Genomic DNA, 27,082 nt, shown 5'->3' with positions numbered 1-27,082 from the left:
AGCTGTAAGTTCTTATAAAGACAGGTGTGTGGCTTTCCTAATCAAGTCCAATCAGTATAATCAAGCACAGCTGCACTCCAATGAAGGTGTAGAACCATCTCAAGATGATCAGAAGAAATGGAAAGCACCAGAGTTAAACATATGAGTGTCATAGTAAAGGGTCTGAATACTTATGGCTCTTTGATATTTCATTTTTTTTTTTTTAATAAATATGCAAAAATTTCAACAATTCCGTTTTCTTCTGTCAATATGGGATGCTGTGTGTACATTAATGAGGTAAAAAAAAAAAAAAACTTAAATGATTTTAGAAAATGGCTGCAATATAACAAAGAGTGAAACATTTAAGGGGCTCTGAATAATTTCCGTACCCACTGTATGTGTGTGTGTGTGTGTACGGTACATAAATTGAAGAAATCACACACACACAATGGTCGTCCCAAACGACCATTGTGTGTGTGTGATTATACCAAGCCTATGTCGTATCTATACAGTATGTAAGGATTATGTGTTTTTGTGTGCATTAAGGGTGTCAAACTCAAAGCATGCGGACCAGATCCGGCCCACAACATCATGTTATGTGGCCCACAAAAGCAAATCATGTGCGTCGAATTCGATGATTCTTGCAAAAATCTGTACCAAGATTTCAAATTGTCATATGTAATATGTAATAACATTGAAATATTGCCAGCAGGTTTTTTTTTTTTTTTTTTTTACCAAACACCTTTTTACAGTAACTAGAACAATAGTTGAACAAACTACTAAACTACTATTAACACTGATTTCAAAACCAGTTACCCATCCATTTGTTGTGTATATGGAATGAAACATTTGTGGTTTCACAGCAATAACGGCCCTCTGAGGTTAAACGTAACTATAATGTGGTTTGCGACAAAAATGAGTTTGACACCCCTGGTATACATGTCATAGATGGGATGTGATTCATATCTTCTACAAAGTGTAAACCTTGAGTTAAATATATGTATTGTTTTTTTTATATTATCAATTAACACAAATCTATTGATTAGAGCCTCGCTGATTTTATCATTGTCTAGCTCATGTTGTGAAAGGTGTGTGTTTTCATGAATAATTGCTGCTCACTACTGTTCATCCAGAAAGTGAATGGAGGAGGGAGGCCTGGAGGTGGGTTGCAGGGGAGGACGAGTGAGGAGCCTTCAGTCACCACCACTGGCTCCAGCACCTCCTTAGGCCACAGAGGTGCCTCTGGAAGATGGCAAGGGGGAGAAATGCGAAATTTAACGTAAACAATTTTTAAAGAAAGCAATGTAATGTGTAGACATATACAGACTCCCTGAAGGTACATGAAGAGAAGAAAATTTCAGTTTTGCCTGTGCACATGAAAGTAACGTGATACATTTTCCTGTTGCATCGTTTTACTCAAACGCTTGTAGTGGCATAATGGCCATAAACCCTAAAAATAGAAAAAAATAAAAATGACAGCATTATTAACTGCAGAATTCACAAAATGTTAACAATTATAAATATCTTCACAGGCTCGCAAATCGATTATCAGCAGAAGTAACGTATTTGGTGCGCAAACAACATTGCATTAGTTTCACGTGCCCATGCAAAGATAATATTTGTTTTCCTTTATGTCCCTTTAAGCGCCCCTAGATATACGTATATTAATGTACTATGATAAAGTTCAAAAGAAAAGGTAAAGGTTTTCTGATACATATACTGTGTGTTGGTATTCTTACTGGAGACCCGGAGTAGAATTTTGTTGGACATCGCCAAGCCATGATCATTGCCGGAAAAACACTGGTACTCTCCTTCATAATCTTCTGGCCGTCCTCCATTACGAAAACCGATTTCAAGGGTTCCCGAGCGTTTCCGCATTGTTACACGCGGATCTTTTCCAATGTTGAAAAACTTCCCATTCCTTCGCCATGAGAACCTGAGCCATGAAATAGAGAATGAAGAATTAGTACTGAATTCTTCTGTCGTGTTGTGCAGAAAACACAAAAACAGAAAAAAATAAAAACACTGAAGCAGTTACTACAACAACTGGAACTTTTCATTGTGTTTACCATCCCAATTCTAAGCATCTAGTAGTATTGACATTCCAGTATCCACATCTTATTAAATTCATCATAGTTTCATTTACCATTACTGTGAAGAAAACGATGCATTTTGCAAATTCAGATAATGTTCAGCATCAGTGAAACTGCAATTTATGTTCGTTTTAATTGTGGTGCTGCTGAAGGGCATGATGACGCGTGCTGATTATATCATGGCTTTGTTTTTAGAGTGAAAAGAGGATTTACCTGATTATTATCGACACTACAGACACGGTAAGTCTGGTACAGTACTGAGCAGAGGTGGGTCGAGTTGCCAAAATTTGTAATTAAACTTCAACAGTTTAAAATGTTTTTTAGTTCTGCTAACTTGCATCTTTACCTTCAGTGATGTGCAAACATTGCAAATTGCTTTTCTCCCTGCTCCTTTTGAAAGCGCACAACACTTTCTACACAGAAGAACAGAGACTGACTGGGTCGGAGAAACTGCATTTTGTATTTACATGCTGTGGTTGACCTGCTGGCTTGATTCCACACAGCATTACATTTTGCAAACGTAGACCGAGACAGCCTCTTGTATGGTTCTCAAGTTCCAAGTGGAGTTCTTGTAGGCTGAAATGATGATATTTCAGGCAGACACCGATGACAGTGCATGACAAGCTGTTCTTTTTCATAGTCCATCCAGCCATTTTATATACCGCTTATCCTTATTCAGGTTGTGGGTAAGCTGGAGGTTGTAAGGTAAACATATATTTCTGGCATGTTTGACATAAATTAGTCACTTACAGTCTCTCTGACAAATCAATATAGATTACACAAGCAACAATAAATACCTGTAAGATAAAAACACAAGTAGCGAGCGGAATGTAGCTCAATGTAACAGAGTAAAAGTTGGGTTTCTTCCTACCAAAACTACTCAAGTACTGTAAATGTAAAAAGTATGGTGCATTAAAACTATTCTGACAGGTACAATTTACCTGAAAAGTTACTTAAAAGACTCACTTAAAAGACTAAAATTTAAAAGAAACTGACTTAATGTAGGCGACACGGTGGCCGACTGGTTAGAGCGTCAGCCTCACAGTTCTGAGGACCCGGGTTCAATCCCCGGCCACGACTGTGTGGAGTTTGCATGTTCTCCCCGTGCCTGCGTGGGATTTCTCCGGGCACTCTGGTTTCCTCCCACATCCCAAAAACATGCATAAATTGGAGACTCTAAATTGCCCGTAGGTGTGACTGTGTGTGCGAATGGTTGTCTGTTTGTATGTGCCCTGCGATTGGCTGGCAACCAGTTCAGGGTGTACCCCGCCTCCTGCCCGATGACAGCTGGGATAGGCTCCAGCACGCCCGCGACCCTAGTGAGGATAAGCGGCTCAGAAAATGGATGGATGGATGGACTTAATGTAGCTTGTTACTATCCATCTCTGGTACTGAGCATGAACACATGAACGTTTAGTTGCCAGAAATTTTGAAGCAATTGAGAGTTACGTGAAGTATTCCAATGTATCTCCTGGGTGGGCTGGTAACACCTCAGGAACCCTTTTGAAGAACTGGACAAAGTGACAGGGGAGAGCAAAGTCCATTCTTCCCTGCTAATGCTGCTGCAACCTATGACTCGGCCCCAGATAACCGCAAGAAAACGTTTGGAAGGATGGATGTATGGATGGATACATGGATAACTACATTATGCGTATGCAAGTGTGTGTACAACCGAGTCACCCCAAATAAACAATGTGCCACTGTCCTGTCCTACTGGTGATGTAACCATTAGAGAAACTGTTTGTGTTCGTGTTTGTGCATGTGTGTGTATTCCTTACGTTGGCACCGGGTTGCCCTTGGCCTCACACTCGATGATGATGTTATCTCTGGGGTCAACAATGTAGTCCTTCACCGACTGCTTGGTTATAGTAGGGGGCTGTCTCACTGAGGGGAGAGGGGAAACAGGAGAGTGGTTGCATTATTTGCTATATACACACACACTATAACACACACACGGTATAAATGTCAGTGTTAGTGTCTGTTTATGAAACTCAACAGTCACCTCATGAGGCTTGAGTTTCTGTGTTTTATAATTAGAGTAAGGGAAATTGCAATTTGTTTACGATATCAGTCTAAAACAGCCATACAACCTGATCTGATAAATGAACAGACCATCATGTCCACCTCCAGCTGTTTTCAGTCCACTATACATATTTAATGGCTCAGTAAAGACAACCCCCTCACTAAACAGAGCCAACATGTATTTGCCCACTTGCTTTTCTAGCTCACTGAGCCCTGCAGGGCTTTAAATCACTTCACACAAACACACGCACAGTTATACACAATACAAATATCCAGTGAGAGACTCCAAATTGGTCAAACTTGCTTAACTATATTAAAAAAAAAAAGGTCTATTCCTGCCTGTCATTAGAAAAGCCTTTTCTTTCTTTTAGCAGAGGCTTTACAAGCTAATCTCAGCCACAATTGTTTTTTTTTTATTGTACACGTATACAATGCTGCCATGTCAACCATCTGAGTACTTATGATGAGGTTATTTGTGCTACAAGTTAGAAATATAATTATTACAGAAATGACTGTATATAGCAGCTAAAACCTACATTTTTGGGATGCAGTTTCTTAACTTCATATTAATACCAATTGGGATTCTTCTGCTTCCTAAAGATGTATTATGCGTTTGGCTTGCCATACCCACATTTAGCATGTGTTACAGTGTCTGATGTCAAATGTTAAGCGAGTAGGTATGAGTAATGAGCAAAGATGCCCGAGCAGCTCAGTAAGAACCAGATTTTTTTTTTTTTTTTTTAAACTGCAATTCAGACAAAGTCACTCCACTGAAAATTAATTATATGGCGAGAGCAAGAAATAACCATGTCCTGATCTGACATTAACGGCCTACCTTTGATCCAAACAGCTCATTAAATTAATTCAGAGTTTCACATACAACCCTACAGATCTAGCGTGAATGCCCCCAAAGCCCTAAAACATTTGTTTTCCCCCCAGTTTTATTTTACCCAAATCTAGTATGAATGACTCCCATGATTTCGAATTAGGACTGTCAATAATACTCCTACAGTTATGGTTTCTGGCAGCAGGTTCCCATAACTTGGAGATAACCTAGGAGAGTAACCACATACTATAATTTGAGTGTTAAAGACGGAGCGCTAACATGTTAACATGAAAGACTTACGGTCTGCCAGGATCTTTGCTGTTAGTCCAACGTAAAGCAACATGGAGACAGAAAATGTGGGAAAATTGTAAAAATGATGTTAATTATATTAAACAGACACACACAGTATTCTATCCACAGCGTTAGCATATTGTTACAGTCTCCAATGTCAGGAGTTTCTGTTATATTAATGTAACATTGGGATTGATAACATACCTGTTTGTAGTTTTCACATGATGAGCAAAGATAAAGAAAACAAACCATGGTGAGTAATTTATACACTGCAGACATGATGAACATACTTAATGCCTAATGCTTCATCACATATGTAGCATTAGCCATCAAATGTGTTTCAATTATACCAGCTCTTGATAGTAGTTGGTGGTGTGTAAAGAAATGAATTTTACAAAGAATATAACTCTTATGATCAATTCATCAATGTTATGTGAATACATTAATACGAGGTCATTCGGTTGCAAAATAATTATACAAATGCTTTGTGTGGATGAGTGTTTCAGAGCAATAGCGCATCAGAGGCCTTGGGTCGAAAGGTTAGGCAGACTGAGATGAACCCATAGGGTCTCAAAGCAGCTGACTGCATCATTTGTGTGCGCATGTGCTCTTTTGATCTGTATGGCATGAGTCCTGGGGCTCTCAGTGTAAAAATACACGTCAATGTAAAACTGAATTACATTTAGTACCATTCAGCGCTTGTCTAAAAATCAATGCGTGCACATTTACTCAGTTAAAGGGTGTGTATTTGATGAGAGGGAAGAAAAATAAAATACATGACCTATTTTTGTTCTTTGCGCCAGTTTTCAGTTACTTGGGAATGTATTACACCTTAAAATCCTTTATGGTGGCTACATGTGGGTACTTGCACATGCGCTGTTTACGGGAAGGTCTGTGTGTTGAGAATTAACAAAAACCTATGAGCCATTTAAGTGACAAAATATCATAATATGAGAGTGAAGGATTTCTACTACAGCTCCGGTAAGCTAAACAATGTTTTTTTTATGCTCAAATCAATTGATAACATGCCTTGATGCATGTAAGGGTGTACAGGGAAGTACAGTGAAGCTAATGGGATGAAAATCAGCACCTAAATCTGAGGATGATTCTTAGTGGTAAAAGGTTGGATTGAACACTTCCGGACTGTTATGGACGCAAAGTTCAAAAGCCAGCATCTGTGATGGTATGGGGCTGTGTTAGTGCCAATGGCATGGGGAACTTACACATCTGTGAAGGCACCATTAATGCTGAAAGGTACATACAGGTTTTGGAGAAACATATGCTGCCATCCAAGCCACGTCTATTTCATGGACGTCCCTGCTTATTTCAGCAAGACAATGCCAAACCACATTCTGCACGTGTTACAACAGCGTGGCTTCGTAGTAAAAGAGTATGGGTACTAGACTGGCGTGCCTGCAGTCCAGACCTGTCTCCCATTGAAAATGTGTGGCGCATTATGAAGCGTAAAATACGTCAACGGAGACCCCGGACTGTTGAACAGCTGAAGCTCTACATCAAGAAAGAATGGGAAAGAATACTACCTACAAAACTTCAACAATTAGTGTCCTCAGTTCCCAAACTGTTTATTGAATGTTGTTAAAAGAAAAGGTGATGTAACACAGTGGTAAACATGACCCTGTCCCAGCTTTTTTGGAACGTGTTGCAGCCATAAAATTCTAAGTTAATGATTATTTGCTAAAAACAATCAAGTTTATCAGTTTGAACATTAAATATCTTGTCTTTGTAGTGTATTCAATTTAATATAGGTTGAACATGATTTGCAAATCATTGTATTCTGTTTGGCGGCAGGGAGGACGACTGGTTAGAGCGTCAGCCTCACAGTTCTGAGGAGCGGGGTTCAATCGCCGGTCCCGCCTATGTGGAGTTTGCATGTTCTCCCCGTGCCTGCGTGGGTTTTCTCCGGGCACTCCGGTTTCCTCCCACATCCCAAAAACATGCATTAATTGGAGACTCTAAATTGCCCGTAGGCATGACTGTGACTGCGAATGGTTGTTTGTTTCTATGTGCCCTGCGATTGGCTGGCAACCAGTTCAGGGTGTACCCCGCCTCCTGCCTGATGACAGCTGGGATAGGCTCCAGCACGCCCGCGACCCTAGTGAGGAGAAGCGGCTCAGAAAATGGATGGATGGATGTATTCTGTTTTTATTTATGTTTAACACAACGTCCCGACTTCATTGGAATTGGGGTTGTATATATATGTTTTTTCAAAACCAAAATTGTATTGTGTTTTCGAGGTCGCCGCCCCCCCCGCCCCATTTTAAAAGACACTTTTTTTTCTCTTTTAAATCTGCTAATAGGTGCATCCGCGGGGCCAAACCATGAGTATGCGGCGGTACACTATAATGTGGTTGCTGAATAGAAATAGCTGAGCCATTTAACCGTCAAACTATGTTCCCACCTTCACGAACGTTCACAAGCATTGGGTGGTCAAAAATACTGAGTTCAAATCAGTTATCAGTTCCAAAAACAAATTACATTTCTCATGCTTAATGTTAACCCTTCACATGAAGTTCATCACTTTAGTTATTTGTTGAACATTTGAGGTGATTTTAGCATTCCAATTAAATCAGTTAATGATAGATGCTGAACTTCAATATTTCTAGTCAAATATAACACGGGTCAACATCAGATGTATCAGGCTTTCATTCTAACTGTATCTGTAGAAAATTAAAATTCATGTAATTTTGTTCAAGATCTCATTGAATAAACAAAATAGATTTAGGCTTGGTAAAACATTTGAATCAGATAATTGCTGAGCGACTTACGGTCTTGTGGTACTTCGATAGTCACAGATTCGTGCCATAGCAGCAGGTGCAATAACATTAAAGCCAGGGCCAATTGCCTGCCCTGCATCATCATCTCTCCCCTGCTGATTGGCTGGTCTTACCACTTCTGACAGACTTGATATTTCTCTGATCAGTCACACTGCCGACCTGTTAACAGACACAGAGACAGTAGTTAGAAACACTTCAGTAGTAGACTGTACTTTATGTATATGCAGTATGAGCTGTTTGTGTGCGTGTATGCATGCGTGTGTGTGTTTTCCGGAGCATAAGTGTGTGTTTTGTGTAGGTATATTGGCATAAGAGGTTGTATGATGCCCTACATTCACAGCTGAGTCTGTGTGTCGCTCCCTCGATAAATTAGCTTCGATACTAAGTCCTGGAAAAGCAGTTGAATTAACCAAAGTGGCATCAGGCTGATTTGGTAGCTCCACAAACCCCAAAGGATAAATATCGCAATGACATTTTTTATCTAGAAATTATTACTTTTATATTATTATTACTCCAGACAAGTCAATTGTGTTTGTAACGGAGTAATTATTCAGCATATGGTCGACTTTAAAATTAAGAATGTACTTTCTTGTTAAACACCAAGTTTTAATGTTTCTGGAAGATTTCATGTCTCCTTCTTTACAATACTGATGAGGGAGCATCAAGAACAACTGGGAGTTCAGTATATCTTGCTCACCACACTTGGACATGGTCAATGGGGCCGAGGCTTAAACTCACAACCTTTGAGTTGTGAGACGACCACTCTACCACCCTAATTTTCTCCCAGTGGGCCCGGCAGCGGCGGCACAGTCGACAACTGGTTAGAGCGTCTGCCTCACAGTTCTGAGGAGCAGGGTTCAATCCCCGGCCCCGCCTGTGTGGAGTTTACATGTTCTCCCTGTGCCTGCGTGGGTTTTCTCCGGGCAATCCGGTTTCTCCCACAACCCCAAAACATGCATGGTAGGTTGATTGAAGACTCTAAATTGCCCTTAGGTGTGAATGTGTGCGCGAAGGGTTGTTTGTTTATATGTGCCCTGCGATTGGCTGGCGACCGATTCAGGGTGTACCCCGCTTCTTGCCCGAAAATAGCTGGGATAGGCTTGAGCACGGCCGCGACCCTTGTGAGGATAAAGCGGTACATAGTTATAATAATTTCCTGAAAATAAATATTTTATCTAATAATTAAAGGTAAGCTAAAGGCTTTTTCTCTCGATTCTGCACTGATTGGCCAAAGAGGAGATCGGTGTATCACCATCCAGTCCATCCATCCATTTTCTGTGCCGCTTCTCCTCACTAGGGTCGCGGGCATGCTGGAGCCTATCCCAGCTATCATCGGGTTTATATGTGGCCAATTCGCAGGCCACATATAAACAAACAACCATTCGCGCATACATTCACACCTAAGGGCAATTTAGAGTCTTCAACTGTGAGGCAGACGCTCTAACCAGTCAACAGTTATGTTAAAAGACTCAAAGACTTTAAAATCTTTTTCCAACACAGTCAATAGACTTAGATATTTTAATTTCTGTGAGAGTGTGAAAGCACTACAGGTATTAACACATGCTCTTCCCCCAAAGCCTCCAAACTGATGATGTTTTTGTGTCTTTTCCTGATCATTGTTTCAATGCAATCTAAAAATGAATCTAATTGCCAGCACATTATATATAAACCATCTGGTGGTAAATCACATGCACGTTGCTACCGGTCGCTTATAACGCCACCATTGGCTGGCGCAAGGTGCCAAACCTCGCAGGTGCCAAGCGAGACGGACAGGACATGTTCACACATGAATGAGGAAACGCACGTACGCACGCACGCGCGCGCACACACACACACACACACACACACACACACACACACACACGCACACACACACGCGCACACACACACGCGCACACACACAAAAGTACTGTATGTTTATTTGCAGACCAGCTAATTAATGAATTCATATACTTGGAAATCAGGTAAAGAATTCGATACAAACCTGTATGAGCCTTGCTTGTGTAAACCTTTTAATTTAACCCCAGTATAGAGCTACCGTATGTAAGCACTATATTTACACAAAACTTCACGAAATTATAAGCCATAGTTCACTTCTTGAGGACAGTATACTACTAAAACACACTAACTAGAAAACAATGGTTGATTTAGGATCAAAATTGATTCACAAACTAACTTCAGACAAACTTAAAGTATCAAAATAAAACAGTATGGACCTTGAAAACATTGTTTCTCAATAAGAACACTAGGAGTTGCAGCTTTTCCTTTGCAGGGAGTTGGTATCTATACAAGGACCAATCACCGAGTGTGTGGGACTGAGCTGCCGACCATATTTCAATCACGATTGGACACTTCAGTCGTGTGTTGGGCTGAAGACACTTGGGTCAGGGTGTACTGCTGATCAGATGTTCCATTTGGAAGATCTCAACCATGGTCTCATTCACTACCAGCTCGGAATTCCTGCCACATCCCATTTTTGCTTCATCAATCACTCTTGCTTTCCCACACTGTCAGGAATTTTGCATTTATCATTTTGATAGCACTTCATCCCTCTGATTATCTCTTGACCTTCGACACCCAGGGCGACAGTAGTGTGTAAAGATTTTGCTGTAACTGTAAGGTAATTGGTTCAGAAATCAATGGGCTACTCGGGTGCAGAAAATAATTCTACAAACTAGAAAATTACGCATTTTTTGGGAGGTGCTAGCCCAAGCACTGCAGAAGTGCCCTTAAGCAATGCACACAACCCCCAACTGCTCATGCTGGCATCCTCTCTATTGCAAGCTATAATTAGTGTGTATGCCCTCTTGTTTATCTGTATATACAAGTACAACTGTCAAACAATATCAATATATCCCCTCCAGAATCTTCTTCAGTCGATTGTTGCCATTCTTAAAATACAGATATTGAATTGAATTAAATTTATTTCAGAAAGCATGATGATCATATACAAAATTCCAAAGTTACCAAAAAATATATATACTTCCATATAGCAGGCCAAAATGCTTAGGGTTGAAGCTAAAAGCTAATAAATGCCCTAACCCAGATTGCAATCTTAATTTTAAAGTAAAAAAATGAATTGTTTCTGTTGAGCCTTTCCAGCAAATATACTGAAATGCCATATATGACAATATATGCCACTCTCTCTCAGTTCAACCCATACCCATAACATCGCAACCTGTTCTTCACATTTAAATGCTATGTAGTCCACCACCTCCCTACTACCAACTCTTTAGTCATTCCCAGAAATCTATTCAAGAATACGCTTCAGGGGATGGTCTTCCATTCCCACCACAACTAGATATTCCACGTGTTCTCGGAATGACTAGCCCTTTGTCTTTACCGACTGTTGTGTTGTGGACAATTGTAGAGAATAAATAAACTACTGCATAATAATAAAACACAGCATTAATGTAGAAGATGACTGCTTCAAGTGCATATCAGACAATGACGTCATGAGATCAGTCTAGTATTCACTACAAGGTTAGGTTGCAAATAACACATTAAGCTTGTAATCTTATCAACAAACACAACTTTGTGATTCATATGTGGGTAACTCTTTATTAATCCCCAAAGCTTCTTACGATTGTATGACATCTACAGAATGTTTAAATTCTTACACATTTAGAAGGAAGGTCAAAGGTCCAAAGAAGGGAGAAGATTCCATTTCTGCCAAGGAAGCAATACTCATTCTCAAATGCGTCAACAGACTGTTTTTTTCCACAAATAACCAAACATCATAAGTGAAAGGGAACATTGGAAGGGAAACCTTGTCATAATTTAATAAAAGTTACAGTATTTAGCATTATGTATATTATGTATGCTGCATTTTATGCCTTTATTCACCAAGGTGTCACAGAGCCAGAGTCAGTCTCTGGAACCATGACGTCAATGGAGTTTTATCTGACCGTGGATGCATTTGTGATATTTCTGTAGAGGAATAGTGGTGGGAAAGTTCATTTTCTATGAGAACCTCAAAGTTCAATTCACTGTTCCAAAAATTAACCAGTTCTGTTCATAGTTCATAATACAAAATTTTGAAAAAAATTCACTGTTCAGAAAAATTAACTAGTTCTCGTAGTTCCTTTTAGTTCTTCCCCCCCGATGTTGTTGATGGGCCATTTCCCTCAAAATACTGCCATTTCATTTCCTCATTGTTGTCACCCATTCTGTCCACACAAGCAGCCAGCTGCAGCTTTCACCCGACATTCTCAAAAACATGAGGAAAAACTTGTTGCTTGAATATTCTTTTTTTTAAATGAGGAAATAAAACAAAAACAGGACTTTAATTCTTAATGCACAAACAAAAACGTGCAACACAGTATGACAGAAACGATGATGAAAGGACAATGATAACTTCATTTCTCGCAGCTCTGGCTGGCTATATTAAAAACATATTTTAGCTTCTCTTTTCTTATAAAAAAAAAAAAAAACTAAATCAATTCCATATTATGACAGTGTGATCATACAGTGTTTTAACTAAAGCATTGTGATACAAATAATAATTTTCTTAGTAATCAGTTTTTACAATTATGAACACATTCACTCCCATTTACGCAGTGTCCCTGAATGCACCTTGCGCACTCGAGCAGTTGCGATGTAAACATGAATGCCATTCATGTGGCCACAATTAATGGGTTTACCTCAATAAATAAAGGCTTGTATACAGTGTGTTAAGCCAGGTTTTGCCCTGGAAATCCCTAACAAAACCTGGGACTCTTGAATGAAAATTAACTTTTCGGAAAAGGTTCACAGACACCAGAATGAGCACATTCTCAATAACGTTCAACAGGGAGAAATGAACTAAGTTCACGTCACGTTTGCCCAAAATATGAACTAGTTCATATGAACTTTCGTTCACTGAACTCGTTCAGGTACAACACTGGTGGCGAGGGTATGTCTTTGGAGGGCACATCAGTACAAAAAAAAGCATTGGGAAGGCTGGTATGGATTCACTCGAAATGTAGTGGCGTTGGTTGGGTTTCTAATTGACCTAGCTAACAGACACACACACACACATACAAACATATACAAATGCACATAGGTAAGATAAATCAGAATCAGAATCATCTTTATTTGCCAAGTATGTCCAAAACACACAAGGAATTTGTCTCCGGTAGTTGGAGCCGCTCTAGTACAACAGACAGTCAATTTACAGAACACTTTGGAGACATAAAGACATTGACAAAAAACAATTGTGCAAAAAGATGCAGAGTCCTCTAGCACTTAGAGCAGTTCAAATGACTAATATTGCAATAGTCCGGTGCAATGAGCATTGTGCAAAGGGCGCCGAGACTTCAAGGAGTGTATGCGGTTTAAAGTGACGAGTAGTGCGATTATCTGGGACAATGTTGGTTGTGCAAATGTTGCAGATACTCCTCAATCAGTGTGCAAATGGAGCAGATGCTACTCTGGCATGGGTGGCCAGTATATGCAAATAGTGCAGCATGGCGAGACAACCACAGTGAGTGCACAAGTCCACAACCAGGTCAATATAACAATAAACAAACTGTATTTTGGTCCATTACATCTGTCCCAAGACAATCAAAAATTGCACATTTTCTAACGTGCATTGTGCAACGTGCATGCAATATATTCGATTATTTAAGGTGACAATGCCATTTGATTTAGTAATATCCATAATACTATTATGTGCTTTGACAACATTTGTATGTGAACCCTTTGAAATTACCTGGATTTCTGCATAAATTAGTCATAAAATGTGATTTTTTAAAATTTTATTATTTTTTTATTTTATTTGATGTATTTATTTCTTTTCAGTTGAGTTGTAGGCCATACATTAATGGCATAAAAAGTTTTTAAAACTTTTTTTTTCATTTACAAAAACCTGGCATTTGAACAGGGATGTGTAGACTTTTTCATATCCACTGTACACTACTAAACATTAAAAAAATAATAAAAGTTTTTTTTTAGTGGTTGAATGTTATGCTTGATTAATTTCTGACTCCACACAGATGCCAAGTGAGCCAGGTCAAAGGTCAATTTAGTTTGAAATCCTCATTCCTGTTGAAAGAGTGCATTTCGGCACTACATAATGCTAAATGGTCACTGGAAGAAAAAATATATTTCTGGTGGTGGTCTAATGAATTTATTTAGCCCTCAATAGCTTAGTGAGCTACCACAAATTAAGTCAAACCTAGCTTTCACCTTAAACATAAATTATTCATTATTAAGTTTATTACATTAAAAAATGATTAAAAATTAAGTTATTATGTCCAATACCTTGTTCCTGCCTAGATCCTCGACATAACCATTATATTGGGGTATCTTTCATAAATTCACACACTGACTGTGTTCACTGGCAATAGTGAAATCACAATGCACTGTGATATGTGCAAATATATAAAAAATGCATAATCCCTGTAGGTCACATCCTAACCCTTTTGAATTCTGGTTATAATTATGTGTAAAATATGAAGATAATGGTAATTAGCATTCCCATGACGCAAACTGAGCATATTTGTATTTTGATGCATGCAGAGCCACTCCTTAATGGCGAAGATAACATTATATAACATCCTATTGCTTCAACTTGGCTGCTTTTAGCACAGAACAGCCAATGAAAAAATGTCAACAATTCTTTCAGCTTTCACAGCGACTAACCATTGTTCATACCATGAAGTACAATAGGTATTGAAAGTACAGTATCGTGTACTGTATTACTGTATGTATAAAGTAGAGTAATTAGTTTTTCATTTGCATGACAATGGCAGCACAATGGGCCAAACTGTTATGTCACCCTTGTGAGGATAAAGTGGTACAAAAATAGATGGATGGATTTTCCTGAAAATAAATATTTTATCAAATAATTAAAGCCAAGCAAAAGGCTTTTTCTCTCGATTCTGCTACATTTTGCAACAGTTATGTTAAAAGACTCAGACTTTAAAATATTTTTCCAACACAGTCAATAGACTTACATATTTTAATTTCTGTGAGAGTGTGAAAGCACTACAGGTATTAACACATGCACTTCCCCCAAAGCCACCTCTCTGACCTCAATATGCCCCCCCAACATAACATCACAGATTCAATAAATAGTAGTCCACCCGTCATAGACACTTAGCCTCAACATTCTGCTGTAGTCCTGTTGAGATTGGTGGGAGCAATGCATTCATGTTCGCACAAATAAATACTGTATATGTACAACCAAGACATATGGGAACGTGAAATACAAACTAGTGGGAAAAATTTATTCTTGGAAAACATAAGACATGGATACATACTGTAAGTTTCCATAATGTAAACAGTAAATTTTGATATTTGTAATGTGGGTGCTTGAGCTGAAGAAATTTGGGTTGTAGACAGCCGGGGTTCAGTCAGAGACCAGTCAACCAAGTACAGTACATCCAATAGAACATGCAGATACAATGACTTACCTTAATAATGATGAAGACACAAATATTCCGTCTGTGACCAATTTGCGCACCTGATGAGACAGAAAGCAAAAGAGATATTATTCATTTTTATTTCTGTCAAGCAAACTCAAAAAAAAGATTCAATTAATTTTTTTTGCGGTTGTATCATCAGATTAAACATCGTGGCATAGTCACCCCAGCTAAAAAGATTTGATAAAATTTGTTGTGCAAAGCAAGATAATTTTTACGGTCACTGTTATTGCTTTCTCAATTAGTCTCTGTTAGCCTGAGCACAGGAAGAAACATGTTGGAGCAGTGCAGACAGGAGAGACAGTGCAGACAACACACATGCCTCAGGACTGTCTGCAACTGCGTGGTTTCTTTAACTAGCTTCTGCTTTCAAAGAGCTCATCTGTACGCCAGCCGGGGTCTTTAGGATCAAAAGATGCTCTTCTTTCTCTGTGTTTGTGTCCTTTTTTTTCTGTGTTGCCCATGGTTGTCAGGCCCACACTTACACAGACAAACACTTATAAGACAGTGTGCCTGGAGGACTGTGGAAAAGCCTTGAAAAGACTCTTCAACACTGCACAGACCCAACGTGCATTGAACTAAAACAAATAAAAATAGGTGCTATATACACCAAGTGTCTGCGAGAGCCCCAAAGCCACACATATTGACACGTGAAGAGAAAACGTCATTGATGAGTGGATGAAATATGTGGGGGGAAAAGTGGATGAAATATGTAGAAGAAAATAAATCCTAGTATTGCTCAAAGGGATGGCCCATATTGAGTAAATGTGGGCCACACAAAAATGGAGGATGAACCGCAAATGGTTTGACACCACTGCTGTCAGAAGTGCAAAGCCGCGTAAAAGTTTATATTGAGAAAATGCGGGCCACACAAAAATGGGGGATGGCCCCCAGGCCATTGGTAGGTCGCCACTGCTGTTGGACAAGTGCAAAGCCTTCTCAAAGGTAATACTGAGTAAATGTCGGTGTTGGAAAAAGGTAATGGACTCTTAGACCTACTACACTACTGTATGTATTGTTGGTAATTATGGTGGGACTTTTAAGTACTGTGAATGTTACATTTAAAAGGTCGTAGATAATTTTCTGTTGAGTTTTGGACATGGGTTGTAATTACAATTTTGTTCGTGTGGGGGTGCTACACGCGTGTAGAATTTTCATAGGCGTAGGTGCAAACGTAGCGCAAAAAGGTCTTTGATGTACTGTCACCATGTTCAGTTTTGTGGCAAGCTCAGAAAAGCTACGGTTAAAGAGCTGCCAACCTCATATTGGATGTCGGGGAAAAAAAGCTTGTGATAACTTTTAATGTCCCAGGTGTTGAGATGGTACTGACCAAGTTTGAATCGGATGAAACCTGTTGGACAAGTTTGCATTAACAGTGTGACACCTGTTAATTTTTTGAAAGTGTACCTTTAAAAGGCCATAGGTCAGTTTATGTTGAGTTTAGAACATCAATTGTAATTACAATTTTAGAGGTGTTGGGGTAATAGTTAGGTAGGTGTAGGTGTGACGTACCACAAATAGCTCTTTAAGTATGGTGCGAAAAAGGTAGAACTGTACAATTACGAGGTCACAGCTCACTTCCTGTTGGGTTTAGGATGTGCATGTTTTTGACATTTTTGTAGGTCTGGGGTCAAGACAGGCGTGAGACGGTTTTTGTAGCTCTCGGTGAAACGTACCGTGAATGAGTCTTTGATGAAGTTTAGGCATTTTCGGTTTTGTGGCGAAATGTGGAATGAAACGTTTGAAGCACCGACCCCGTCATATAGTTCGTCGGATGAAAAAGCTTTTGATAACTTTTAATGTCCCATGTCTTGAGGTGATACACACCAAGTTTGAAGCGAATCGGTAGTGTGGTGTTGTACAATGTTCGTTAAGATGGCAGAAGAATCCATTTAAAGAGAAAAGACACCACACGATAGACACCTTCGATGGTTCTGCCTCCAGGATGACCTGGCTGTAGTTATGTCTGCACGCTATTGTTTGTTACCAACGCGCTAATAAAGGTGCCGACATGTGTTGGGGTTACCAACAGGTACCTTGACATTAGTTCAGAATTAGACTGGCATCTTGCCAACTAGTTGTGGGACTCAAACCAGGATCCTCCAGTTTCAAAGACCAGGTCCTTAAAGATGAGCTATTGCCGCCCCAACAATATAAACGATATAGCCCTTCTGAGTGCAGTATGTCACATACTGAATATTGAGATGAAATGATAAACTGGGTTAAGTGCATTGCCAAAGGGCACAGTAGTTGATTTGCCCCACTTGAAGAGAATATGTATGAGAATGGCAGCAATGTGTAAAAGTGCACAGAAACAAACTGAAACTCTTTTTGACAGCATCTTAACACAATGGTTACAACTTTCTTTTGGGTTTTTTTTTTGGGAAATATTTTCTTTTCTTTATCCTTTTAAGGTTACAGCCGCCAAATGTACAATCACAATTACTGTCGTGCTAAGGCATCCCGGTAAATTTTACAGGGCTGTGAAATGGAAAAAGCAAAATCCGAACAACAATTAGCACACACACACACACACACACACACACACACATAAATCTATCCATTTTCTGAGCCGCTTCTCCTCACTAGGGTCGTGGGCGTGGTGGAGCCTATCCCAGCTATCATCGGGCAGGAGGCGGGGTCCACCCTGAACTGGTTGCCAGCCAATCGCAGGGCACATACAAACAAACAACCATTTGCACTCACATTCACACCTACGGGCAATTTACAGTCGGCAATTAACCAACCATGCATGTTTTTGGGACGTGGGAGGAAACCGGAGTGCCTGGAGAAAACCCATGCAGGCACGGGGAGAACATGCAAACTTCTCACAGGCGGGGCCGGGATCTGAACCCCGGTCCTCAGAACTGTGAGGCAGACGCTCTAACCACTCGAACACCGTGCCGCCCACACACATACAGTATATACATATATCTATAAAAAATGCATGACATAAATGAACAATATAACAAGTTAAAGAGCAAACGTTAACTACGTTAGTAAGCACGTAATTCATAGAAATGTGATCGCAAAATACCTGGTAATCTATAATTTGACTGCTTCGTTTTAACCAGCTGTGCGTGCTTCTTTCCGTTGACGTGATCGACCCTTCACCCTCCAGATCCATACTTCACATTCTGATGACACAAGATGCAGTATGCCTTCCCAGGTTCTTTAATCTTTCTAATATTATCGTGAAGGTATTCATTTCTGACTTTTAATTCCAGCCAGCACCTTGATCCCGTTATCCTTATCAATCTTTTTTACAATGTCGGTCTCGCCGTCCTCCCTCTGTACTATGTCCCTCCGTGACATCGAGATACCGCAAACTTATTAATGTAAAAACTTGATAGCATACAATGAATTTAAATGTGTCGGAACATCGCACCGATAAACTATAAATGACGGCAGTTTTGCAGCTTGCCTGGCATAATACGGCCTTCAATGCTGTAAATACTGTATGACGGTCACGATTACAGACTGTCAATGTCGACAGAGTACTACGTTAACCCCCACCACAGAATTTTTTTTGCAAATTTACACGATTTACATAAATGATTTCTCTACGAGGAAAATCCGTTGACTTTTCACAGTCCTGATTTTATCATTTTAGGTTTACTAAATGTGCATACTAGAAATCAAATATTTATCTGCAGTACAAAACTAAGTCTAAGGCCATGTCCACACATATACAATACATGTTGGCCCTTTGTCCACATGCAAAAACCTTTTTTGTTCTTAAAAAGATTTTGGAAAATGCCAGGATGCAGAGCTTCCAAATCTTTAGGTGAAGAGCTCTTTTTCCAACTCTGTGACATGATCTGATGTAAACCTTACTTAACAATTGAACATGTCAAATGGTGTTATTTTCTCACGTGTGCTGATTCCATTTCATACGATGAAAGAGGTGAGTGCAATCTGTAACGCATACGGCCGATTAAGACGGTCTCCCAGGCCCCATGTAGATCAGCACTGATCTAATTACCAAGGCGTCAGAATGTCTAACTAAATCTGCTTATGCAGCTTTTTCAGCATTCTGATTGGGCAAAATCTGCTTGAGAGCCGGAAAATGTGTTTCCATGTGGACAGACTTTTTATTTTAAATCCGTTGTGTGTTAATGTTATCTTTTTTAACCCAGAGCTAGGAAAATACATAATTTTAAATCCATATCTGTATTGATGAGTTAAAACGAAGAAGTTTCCCATATTACCCATGTTTCATTGTCTTCTCTTTACAGACTTGCATCATATGATGCATAAAATCAGACCGCATTTGATAACCTTATTGGGGGGAAAAAAATTTCATTGATGCTCATACATTAACCTTCTGTGTAAGGTTACAACTCGCATATGCCACCCAATCAGGTGTACTCTTTTTCACTTAAAGATGGGAATCCACTCCAGAAATATTTTGCCTCAAAGTGCAACAACACAGCTCATAATTTTTGCAGCAACAATGTATCCAAAGTAAGCCGTCTATGCTTCCACACAAGAATAAATCTAATGTGTGAGGTGAATAACAGAATACAGAATAACAGTCACAGACTCCATTAAACATGCACTTTTGCAAATCTCCGGGGACAATGAATGTGCTTTGTATGAGTGTGGACACTTTGATGTACAGTCTATCACCTGCTTTTCCCTGCTGACCTGCAACAGGGCAAGTCCTAATGAATGTCCCAAAGGTCACCAGCTATGGTCTTTTAACACACACATGCACGTACACAAAAATAAATGGCTCTTACTCACACAAAGGTCAAAGGTTACGTGCTAAAGTGGTTGTGGGGGACGTGCCTGTGTCACATCATTTCCGTGGTGCAGATGTCTTTTAAAGGAGTTTCCATGACAACCACTCTTGATGGGATAATCGGGGGAAATGTGGGGGATGCAAGGCTTGGTATTCGCATGAAATGAACTAATTAATAGTGATAAATATCATTTGTGTTTCTTTACAAACAATAACGCGAATGATTTAAAAAAATGATTCCTATCTGCAGTAGTAAAAATATACTAATACTAAAAAAAATACGCCTATGGTTATATTATGCTATGGTGTGATTAGTCTAAAAAAAGTAATGCTTCACTGAGTGATGCTTTTATATTAGCAACTGACTGAATTTCCAATACACACAGCCATCTTTTAACAAAACATAATTACCGACTACTATTCAATAAATACAAGATGACTTGTAGGGTAGCCTGTATGATGTCAACAAAGCCATGCACAAGCGCACCGGCCGCGCACACGTCAGTTAAGGGGCTGCCGCTGCAGCGTACACACGGCTGGCCGAATGGCTCGGCCGGAGTCTGCGTCAGACTTTGTGACTTCATCGGACCACTTGTCCGATGAAGTCACAAATTGTCTCGTTTCAAAGGCCCCACCATCATCCCAGTCCCCAAGAAACCTGCAATCCCGGGTCTGAATGACAACAGGCAGGTCGCCTGGCATCTGTGGTCATGAAGTCCTTTGGACGCCTCGTGCAGGACCACCTCAAGAGCGTCACAAGTCTCCTGCTGGACCCCCTGCAGTTTGCCTAGCGAGCCTCTCCATCCCTAATTCCCGGGCTGAATTTGGGCCCAGTACATCCCTGGTAGAAATTGAGTGTATAATTGCAAGTCAACATCATCATCAATCAGTATTTTGATTTGGTGCAGACAACTCAAGTGTAGTACAGCCAAAGTAGTATTCATCTGAGCGCTACAAGAAAATCTAGTTTCCTTTATAAGCTCTTACAATAAATACAGAGTACATTTGTACATTTGTTTCACCTTTCTACTTTTGAACAAGGGTAGGAGCAGGAGCAAAACAAAACTGTCAGATTGCGAGCCAAGCACTCTGTTCTGCTCACATCCTCTATGGAAGGTGTGATGTAGGAAACAAGATTTGAGTATAAAGGGGGGTTGATTGAGCACTTGTCAGCAAACGTGTGTGTGTGTGCGTGTGTGTGTATGTGTGCATGCGTGTGTGTGTGTTTATATGTACAAGTGTGCATGTGTGTATGGATTTCATGCTTGGAAGGAGCTGTGGCTCAATGATGCTGACTGACCTACTTTTAATCAAAAGAAAGAACAAATGGATGGAACGTGGAAGAGATTGGGGTGCTGTGGGAAAAGGCAGATCAATCTGAGGAAAAAAGGGATGAAGAAGGAGAGTGCAAGGTGATTTCAATTTGAAAGTATTCCTAATTGTCTTGCGAACAAGGGTAAAAAAATATGAGGCTGTGAAGAGACAGTAAAAGCATACAAAGCTGATTGATTGGTCAAATGCTTGAGGGCTGGCTTTGGGGAGGTGGTGTTTGACGGGCGATCCTACTGTAGATAAATCAGTTCCATGGTTCCTGGAGTGATGTTAGCCAAAGCATTTTCTGTGTCCACATATCATCTTTTAAGAGTCATCTTAAATTATGATTTTGCAGCAATTGGGAATATACGTGTCGGGACACAGTACAAGATTAAACACATTTAGACAGAAGCTGATAGAAGAAGCTGAGTCAGCTGACTGACTCGATTGACAAAGAACAAAACAGCCAAAACACCCTGTTTTAACCACTCAAGTCTCATAACTGCTTTTCAGCTTTTCAGGGTCATGAGTGAACTGCAGCCAATCCCCATTGACTTTGGGCAAGAGGCAGGGTACACCCTGGATTGTTCGCCAGTCATCCAGCACGAGAGATGTCAAAAGTACTGCTATACGTCCCAATGATCCTGGGAGCTAAGTTGTCTGGGGCGTTATGCCCCTGGTAGGGTCACCAAGGGCAACCAGGTCCGAGGCGAGGGACCAGACAAAGCATGGCCCCTATGATGAGTATTAACAATGGAAGACGTTTTCCCTCGCCTGGACGCGAGTCACCGGGGCCCCCCCTCTGGACCCAGGCCTGGCGGTGGGGCTTGATGGAGAGCGCCTGGTTCCCGGGCCTGGTCCCATGGGGCCTGAAGATGCAACGTGGGCCCCCGTCCCATGGGCTCACCACCTGTGGGAGGGGCCAAGGGGATAGGGTGAGGTAGAGAACTGGGCCGCAGCCGAACGTGGGGACCTTGGTGATCCGATCCCCTGCTACCATGTTCAAACATAAGGGTGTCGATACATGCACTTGGCACCAGGACACCCTATGCCAAAGTTCGATGATCGACTTTGTGGTAATGACATTGGGCTTGCGGCCGCATGTCTTGGGCACTCGGGTGAAGAGAGGGGCGGAGCTGTCAACTGACCAACTGGTAAGTGTGTGGGCTCCGACCTGGCAGACTCAAACGTATTGTGAATGTCTGCTGGGAACGTCTGGCAGAGTCCCCTGTCAGAAGGAGTTTTAACTCCCACCTTCATCAAAACTTCAACTACGTACCGAGCGAGGCGAAGGACATTGAGTCCGAGTGGACCATTTTCCGCGCGTCCGGTGCTGAGGCGGCCGACCAGAGCTGTGGCCGTAAGGTGGTCGGTGCCTGTTGTGGCGGCAATCCTCAAACCTGTTGGTGGACATCAGGGAGGCCGTCAAGCTGAAGAAGGAGTCCTGTCGAGCCTTTTTGGGCAGTGGGACTCAGGAGGCAGCTGATGGGTACCGTCCAGCCAAGCAGAATGCAGGTTTGGTGGTCGCTGAGGCAAAAATTTGGGCGTTGGACAATTTCAGTGAGGCCATTGAGAACGGCTTTAACGGCTTGTTTTTGGAAATTCTGATCCACGATCCGGCGTCTCAGGAGGGGCAAGTCCGTTAACACTGAGTATAGTGATGAGCCCAATTTAACTTTCGAACAATGAATTTTTTTTTCTGACATTTTCACGGTTTGTAGTTGAAATACTGGTGGTTCCCCTTTTAAAGCAAGAAATTCAATCACAGCTCTCTACTTCTGACCGGCATCTGGCAATGACATCATTTCCAAAATGGCTGACTGGAAGAAGACTTGCTTAAACAAAAAGTTTTTTTTTTTTTTTTTAATTTTTTTTTTTTTAAATAGACCTTCAAACATGTATTTTCACTAATAACTGACCAGGGTTGGATTCGATTTAGTCGTTGCTGGAGGATTTCATGAGGTAACTCTTTTACTGTTAACTGACATTGGCCCAGCGCATATTAAGCTATTGCATTTAATAACACAGCTCTGCTGTCTGGATTTTTTTGGGGGGTGGAGTGTCTGTCAAAACAACATCATATCCACACAGATGGGAAAAGGTCATTTGAGCCGTTACATTGCTATCCAGATTGGAAAAGAAAGTTTAGCAGATCATGCAACCACATTGTTGGATGACATTAAAATCCTTTGCAGCTGACCCATAGCTATTGACCAGTAAAAGCTCATACCCTCTAAACGGGAATTAGAAAAGACAAGAGACCCCAATCAGTTTGTTGCCCTCTGTCAGTTTCAACCCATCAGCACCACAAAGAAGGGATGGAGACATGTGTACAGGGAGGGAGACTGGAAGAGGAGAGGCAAGAGAATAAAGGTACAGGCCGGAAGAAAACAGCAAGAAAAACACTGAATGAAACACGCAATGAACAAAAACAAAAAATGAGATCATAAGGGGGAAAATATAAACTAGATTATATTATTCCTAGTGTTAATTATTGATGGCACGCCATTTAAACAAGGTAGACCATTGGTACAAAATGTCTCAGTTAAGCATGTTTTTTTTTAAATTATCATTTAGTTTTTGTTTTGATCCTTCTCAGATATTACCATTAAACGTTTAAACAAAAATGACTTACAATGCAGCTCGGCCTCGTGCGTTCTGTTTCTACATGAATTAACAAAGAATCTTCCTCCTCAATACACTGAAATATTGAAGACCACATGCCGTCATCCAAATCTCACTAACTACCCCCTCACCTTTGTCATGACATTACATTTTAACACAAACAAAGAGGCCATTTAGTGGTCCCTTCAGGCGCACTGCTCATAGTACAAGCCACTCCCACACGCTGGCCAAGACATGCATGGTCCAAAAAATGGTTTGCCAATAGGAGTACCTTATCTTTTTCAAATATCATAACTAGGGCTGGGCATCGTTTGAATTTGAGCGATTCCGTTCCCGATTCCGGTTGCAAACAATTCTCGATTCCCATTCTTTTAGGGGTTTGGGTCAAAAATGTTTACACGGTTTAAATAAAGGGTGTCCAAATTATGAACATCAATTTTCTTACCAGCCCGCAGCATAGTCTAAAAGGAACATTTGACTCGGGGAACTTTATCACCAGTATCAATATCAAACCTATGAACTTAAAGGCAATGTGTGTGGAACTAACCCAATTGACTTAATATTCATCAATTAATGTTTCAGCTACAAGTTAAATATAGCATTGTTAAAATTGTTATTTGGGACTGTTTTATCACGTCAAATGGTTTATATGTGCAAGTTTTAACTTGACTTCCTCTTTTAAGCTTGTAGCCCTTTATATTGAAGGGTACGCACCGGAATTCAGCATTTTGGCACGAAAAGTAACTTCACACGGCACCAGTGTTTTTGTTTGTTTTTGTTTAATGCATGGAAGCAAATGCTATAAAACATTGCTTTTTTTTTTACCCACCGATGAGGCACAAGGTTAGTGTTTGTGATACTGTGAGACAACGTTTATGTGAATTTTGTCTCAATTCATTTTGATGTAAAGTTGCTACAGTGAGGTTTTGGCTCAATGTTACGCATTTTTGTGTGTGTGTCATCGGCTCTTAAGTTGGTTTGAAGACTAAAAAGAACGCTAAAGGCCATCAGTGTAAAAGTGCAAGCAGCCGTTTACCTTGTTAGCTGTCTCAATGTTGGCATAGATTTATTTTATTGTTTCACTCACCCAATTGACTAAGAGTTGACTTCACTGAAGCTCTGCGCGGTGGAGGCTGAGGCTCGGAGCGCGTCTGACGCTACATATCGTGCACAATACAATCTTATTCCAACTGTTGCACTGAGGCGACTGGTCATTAATTTGAACAAAGTTCACACTTTGTTCACCGCCGCCACCGTTGGGCACAAGCACTTTTCGTGCTTGTTGTTCTTCTTTGCTGGTTTTTGCCGCTTCTTCGTCAGTTTGCCCTATTTCTTCTTCGCAGCCGGAAGACTAGGCATCGAAATTGGGAACCAGCATTTTTACATTTGAACGGTTCCGGGAGAACCCGAACGTTAGTTCCAGTCGGTTCTCGATTATATATATCTGTTGACTGATAATATCTTCCATATAATAATAATACGTCTGCCTCACAGTTCTGGGGACCGGGGTTCAATCCCCGGCCCCGCCTGTGTGGAGTTTGCATGTTCTCCCCGTGCCTGCGTGGGTTTTCTCCGGGCACTCCGGTTTCCTCCCACATCCCAAAAACATGCATTAATTGAAGACTCTAAATTGCCCGTAGGTGTGACTGTGAGTGCGAATAGGTTGTTTATTGGTATGTGCCCTGCGATTGGCTGGCAACCAGTTCAGGGTGTACCCCGCCTCCTGCCCGATGATAGCTGGGATAGGCTCCAGCACGCCCGCGACCCTGGTGAGGAGAAGCAGCTCAGAAAATGGATGGATGGATATATATATATTTATACACACACACACACACACTGTTCAAGGATGTGTGTGTTTGGAGTCCAGAATTTTCCAATCCTTTGTGCCAAAATAAATTAGAGCGTACAGTCTGGCCATGTCCCTTTCATTCATTCATTTATTTCCTCCTCTATCACAACCCCCACCACTAGAAACAGGCAACATCTTGATTTTACCTCTGCCTCACGTCCGTCATCTTCTGTCTGCTCTTTCTTCTCTTTGCCAATGAATATTTTATTGGATTTTAGTTTTTTAATAGTCAAGTGTTTTTCTGTGCTTTACTATACGTATGTCCCATCAATATGCTTATGTACACCAGCCCCATCATTTCCTCCATGCATAGCACAACAATGTCGGTCAACATGGAACCAACCTCATTAGCACATCTGGATTTCACTCCTCTTTAAAAACCCTCAGTACCCCTCAATATGAATCCCCCTCCTTTGACTTCATCCTCTCCTTCCTGTCCAATGAAAAACACCCCCAGTCAGCAGGTCTCCCTAGCAACAGTGTCAGACGGATGAAAATGGGGGCAGAAAAAAATGAGGGCGATACAACTGTGATGGGTGAGGAGGGGTGAGGTCGGTGTGCCCGTGTGCGTGCGCAAGTGAAAATACTGTAGACTGGAAGAATTTAAAGGTGTGCTCAAAGAGACAGAGAGAGAAAATGCAATCACTGTTTTTTTTTAAAAATATTTTTTGCATTGTGTGTGTGTGTGTGTGTGTGTTTTGTGCTGTATTTATAAGATAATATGAACAAAAGCTGAGCTCAACAAAATGAAAATCTACTGTGAACACAAAGGGCATCCATTCAAATCCTGGCCACCAGCTAAATCTAAAAATGTGATGATGGGATAGCGTGAACTGAGTCAGCACACAGCCTCAATGAATACTTCCTGTATATTCATATATTATTTACAGCGACAAATAATAATTAAAAAGTGAACCCTCATTCTATGATTTATTGCATTTTCACCTGTGGAGGCAGCACTTTATCACCAAGTTGACAACTTTGGTGAACAATCAAGTAGAGTATGTGCTGGTTATCAGAAGCGAACACTGATAACAATGATAACACGAATCCCAGCTAACACTGCAGCTCTCTTTACATTTTTGGTTTTGACATGATAGTACTTCCGTGTAGGCCGAACTCTAGCTTTTGCTTG

The 27,082-nt window shown here is 40.7% G+C and overlaps 1 protein-coding gene across 26 annotated transcripts in view; it reads right to left on the bottom strand.

Annotated features, from left to right (window-relative positions):
* Positions 1–27,082, bottom strand: part of nfasca (neurofascin homolog (chicken) a) — a 195,673-nt gene that overhangs the window by 94,903 nt on the left and 73,688 nt on the right. For 24 of the 26 annotated variants that reach the window (XR_009769281.1, XR_009769284.1, XR_009769285.1 and 21 more), the window contains exons 2-7: positions 15,404–15,453; positions 7,998–8,165; positions 5,221–5,238; positions 3,851–3,956; positions 1,719–1,915; positions 1,099–1,221 (exon numbers count right to left, since the gene is read on the bottom strand). Coding sequence is in view for 20 of the 26 variants with exons in the window: in XM_061686998.1 (XP_061542982.1) it covers positions 1,099–1,221; positions 1,719–1,915; positions 3,851–3,956; positions 5,221–5,238; positions 7,998–8,091 (538 nt within the window). In the remaining 6 variants the exon portion in view is untranslated. Of the gene's footprint in view, positions 1–1,098; positions 1,222–1,718; positions 1,916–3,850; positions 3,957–5,220; positions 5,239–5,415; positions 5,452–7,997; positions 8,166–15,403; positions 15,454–27,082 lie in introns of those variants that run through there. The other 2 variants (XM_061687000.1, XM_061687008.1) reach the window with 2 other exon arrangements.

This window comes from Phycodurus eques, chromosome 10, assembly GCF_024500275.1.
Source record: "Phycodurus eques isolate BA_2022a chromosome 10, UOR_Pequ_1.1, whole genome shotgun sequence".
Classification (NCBI taxonomy): Eukaryota; Metazoa; Chordata; class Actinopteri; order Syngnathiformes; family Syngnathidae; genus Phycodurus; species Phycodurus eques.
Note: the sequence above shows the minus strand (reverse complement) of the source record. Positions and strands in the feature narration are given on the sequence as shown.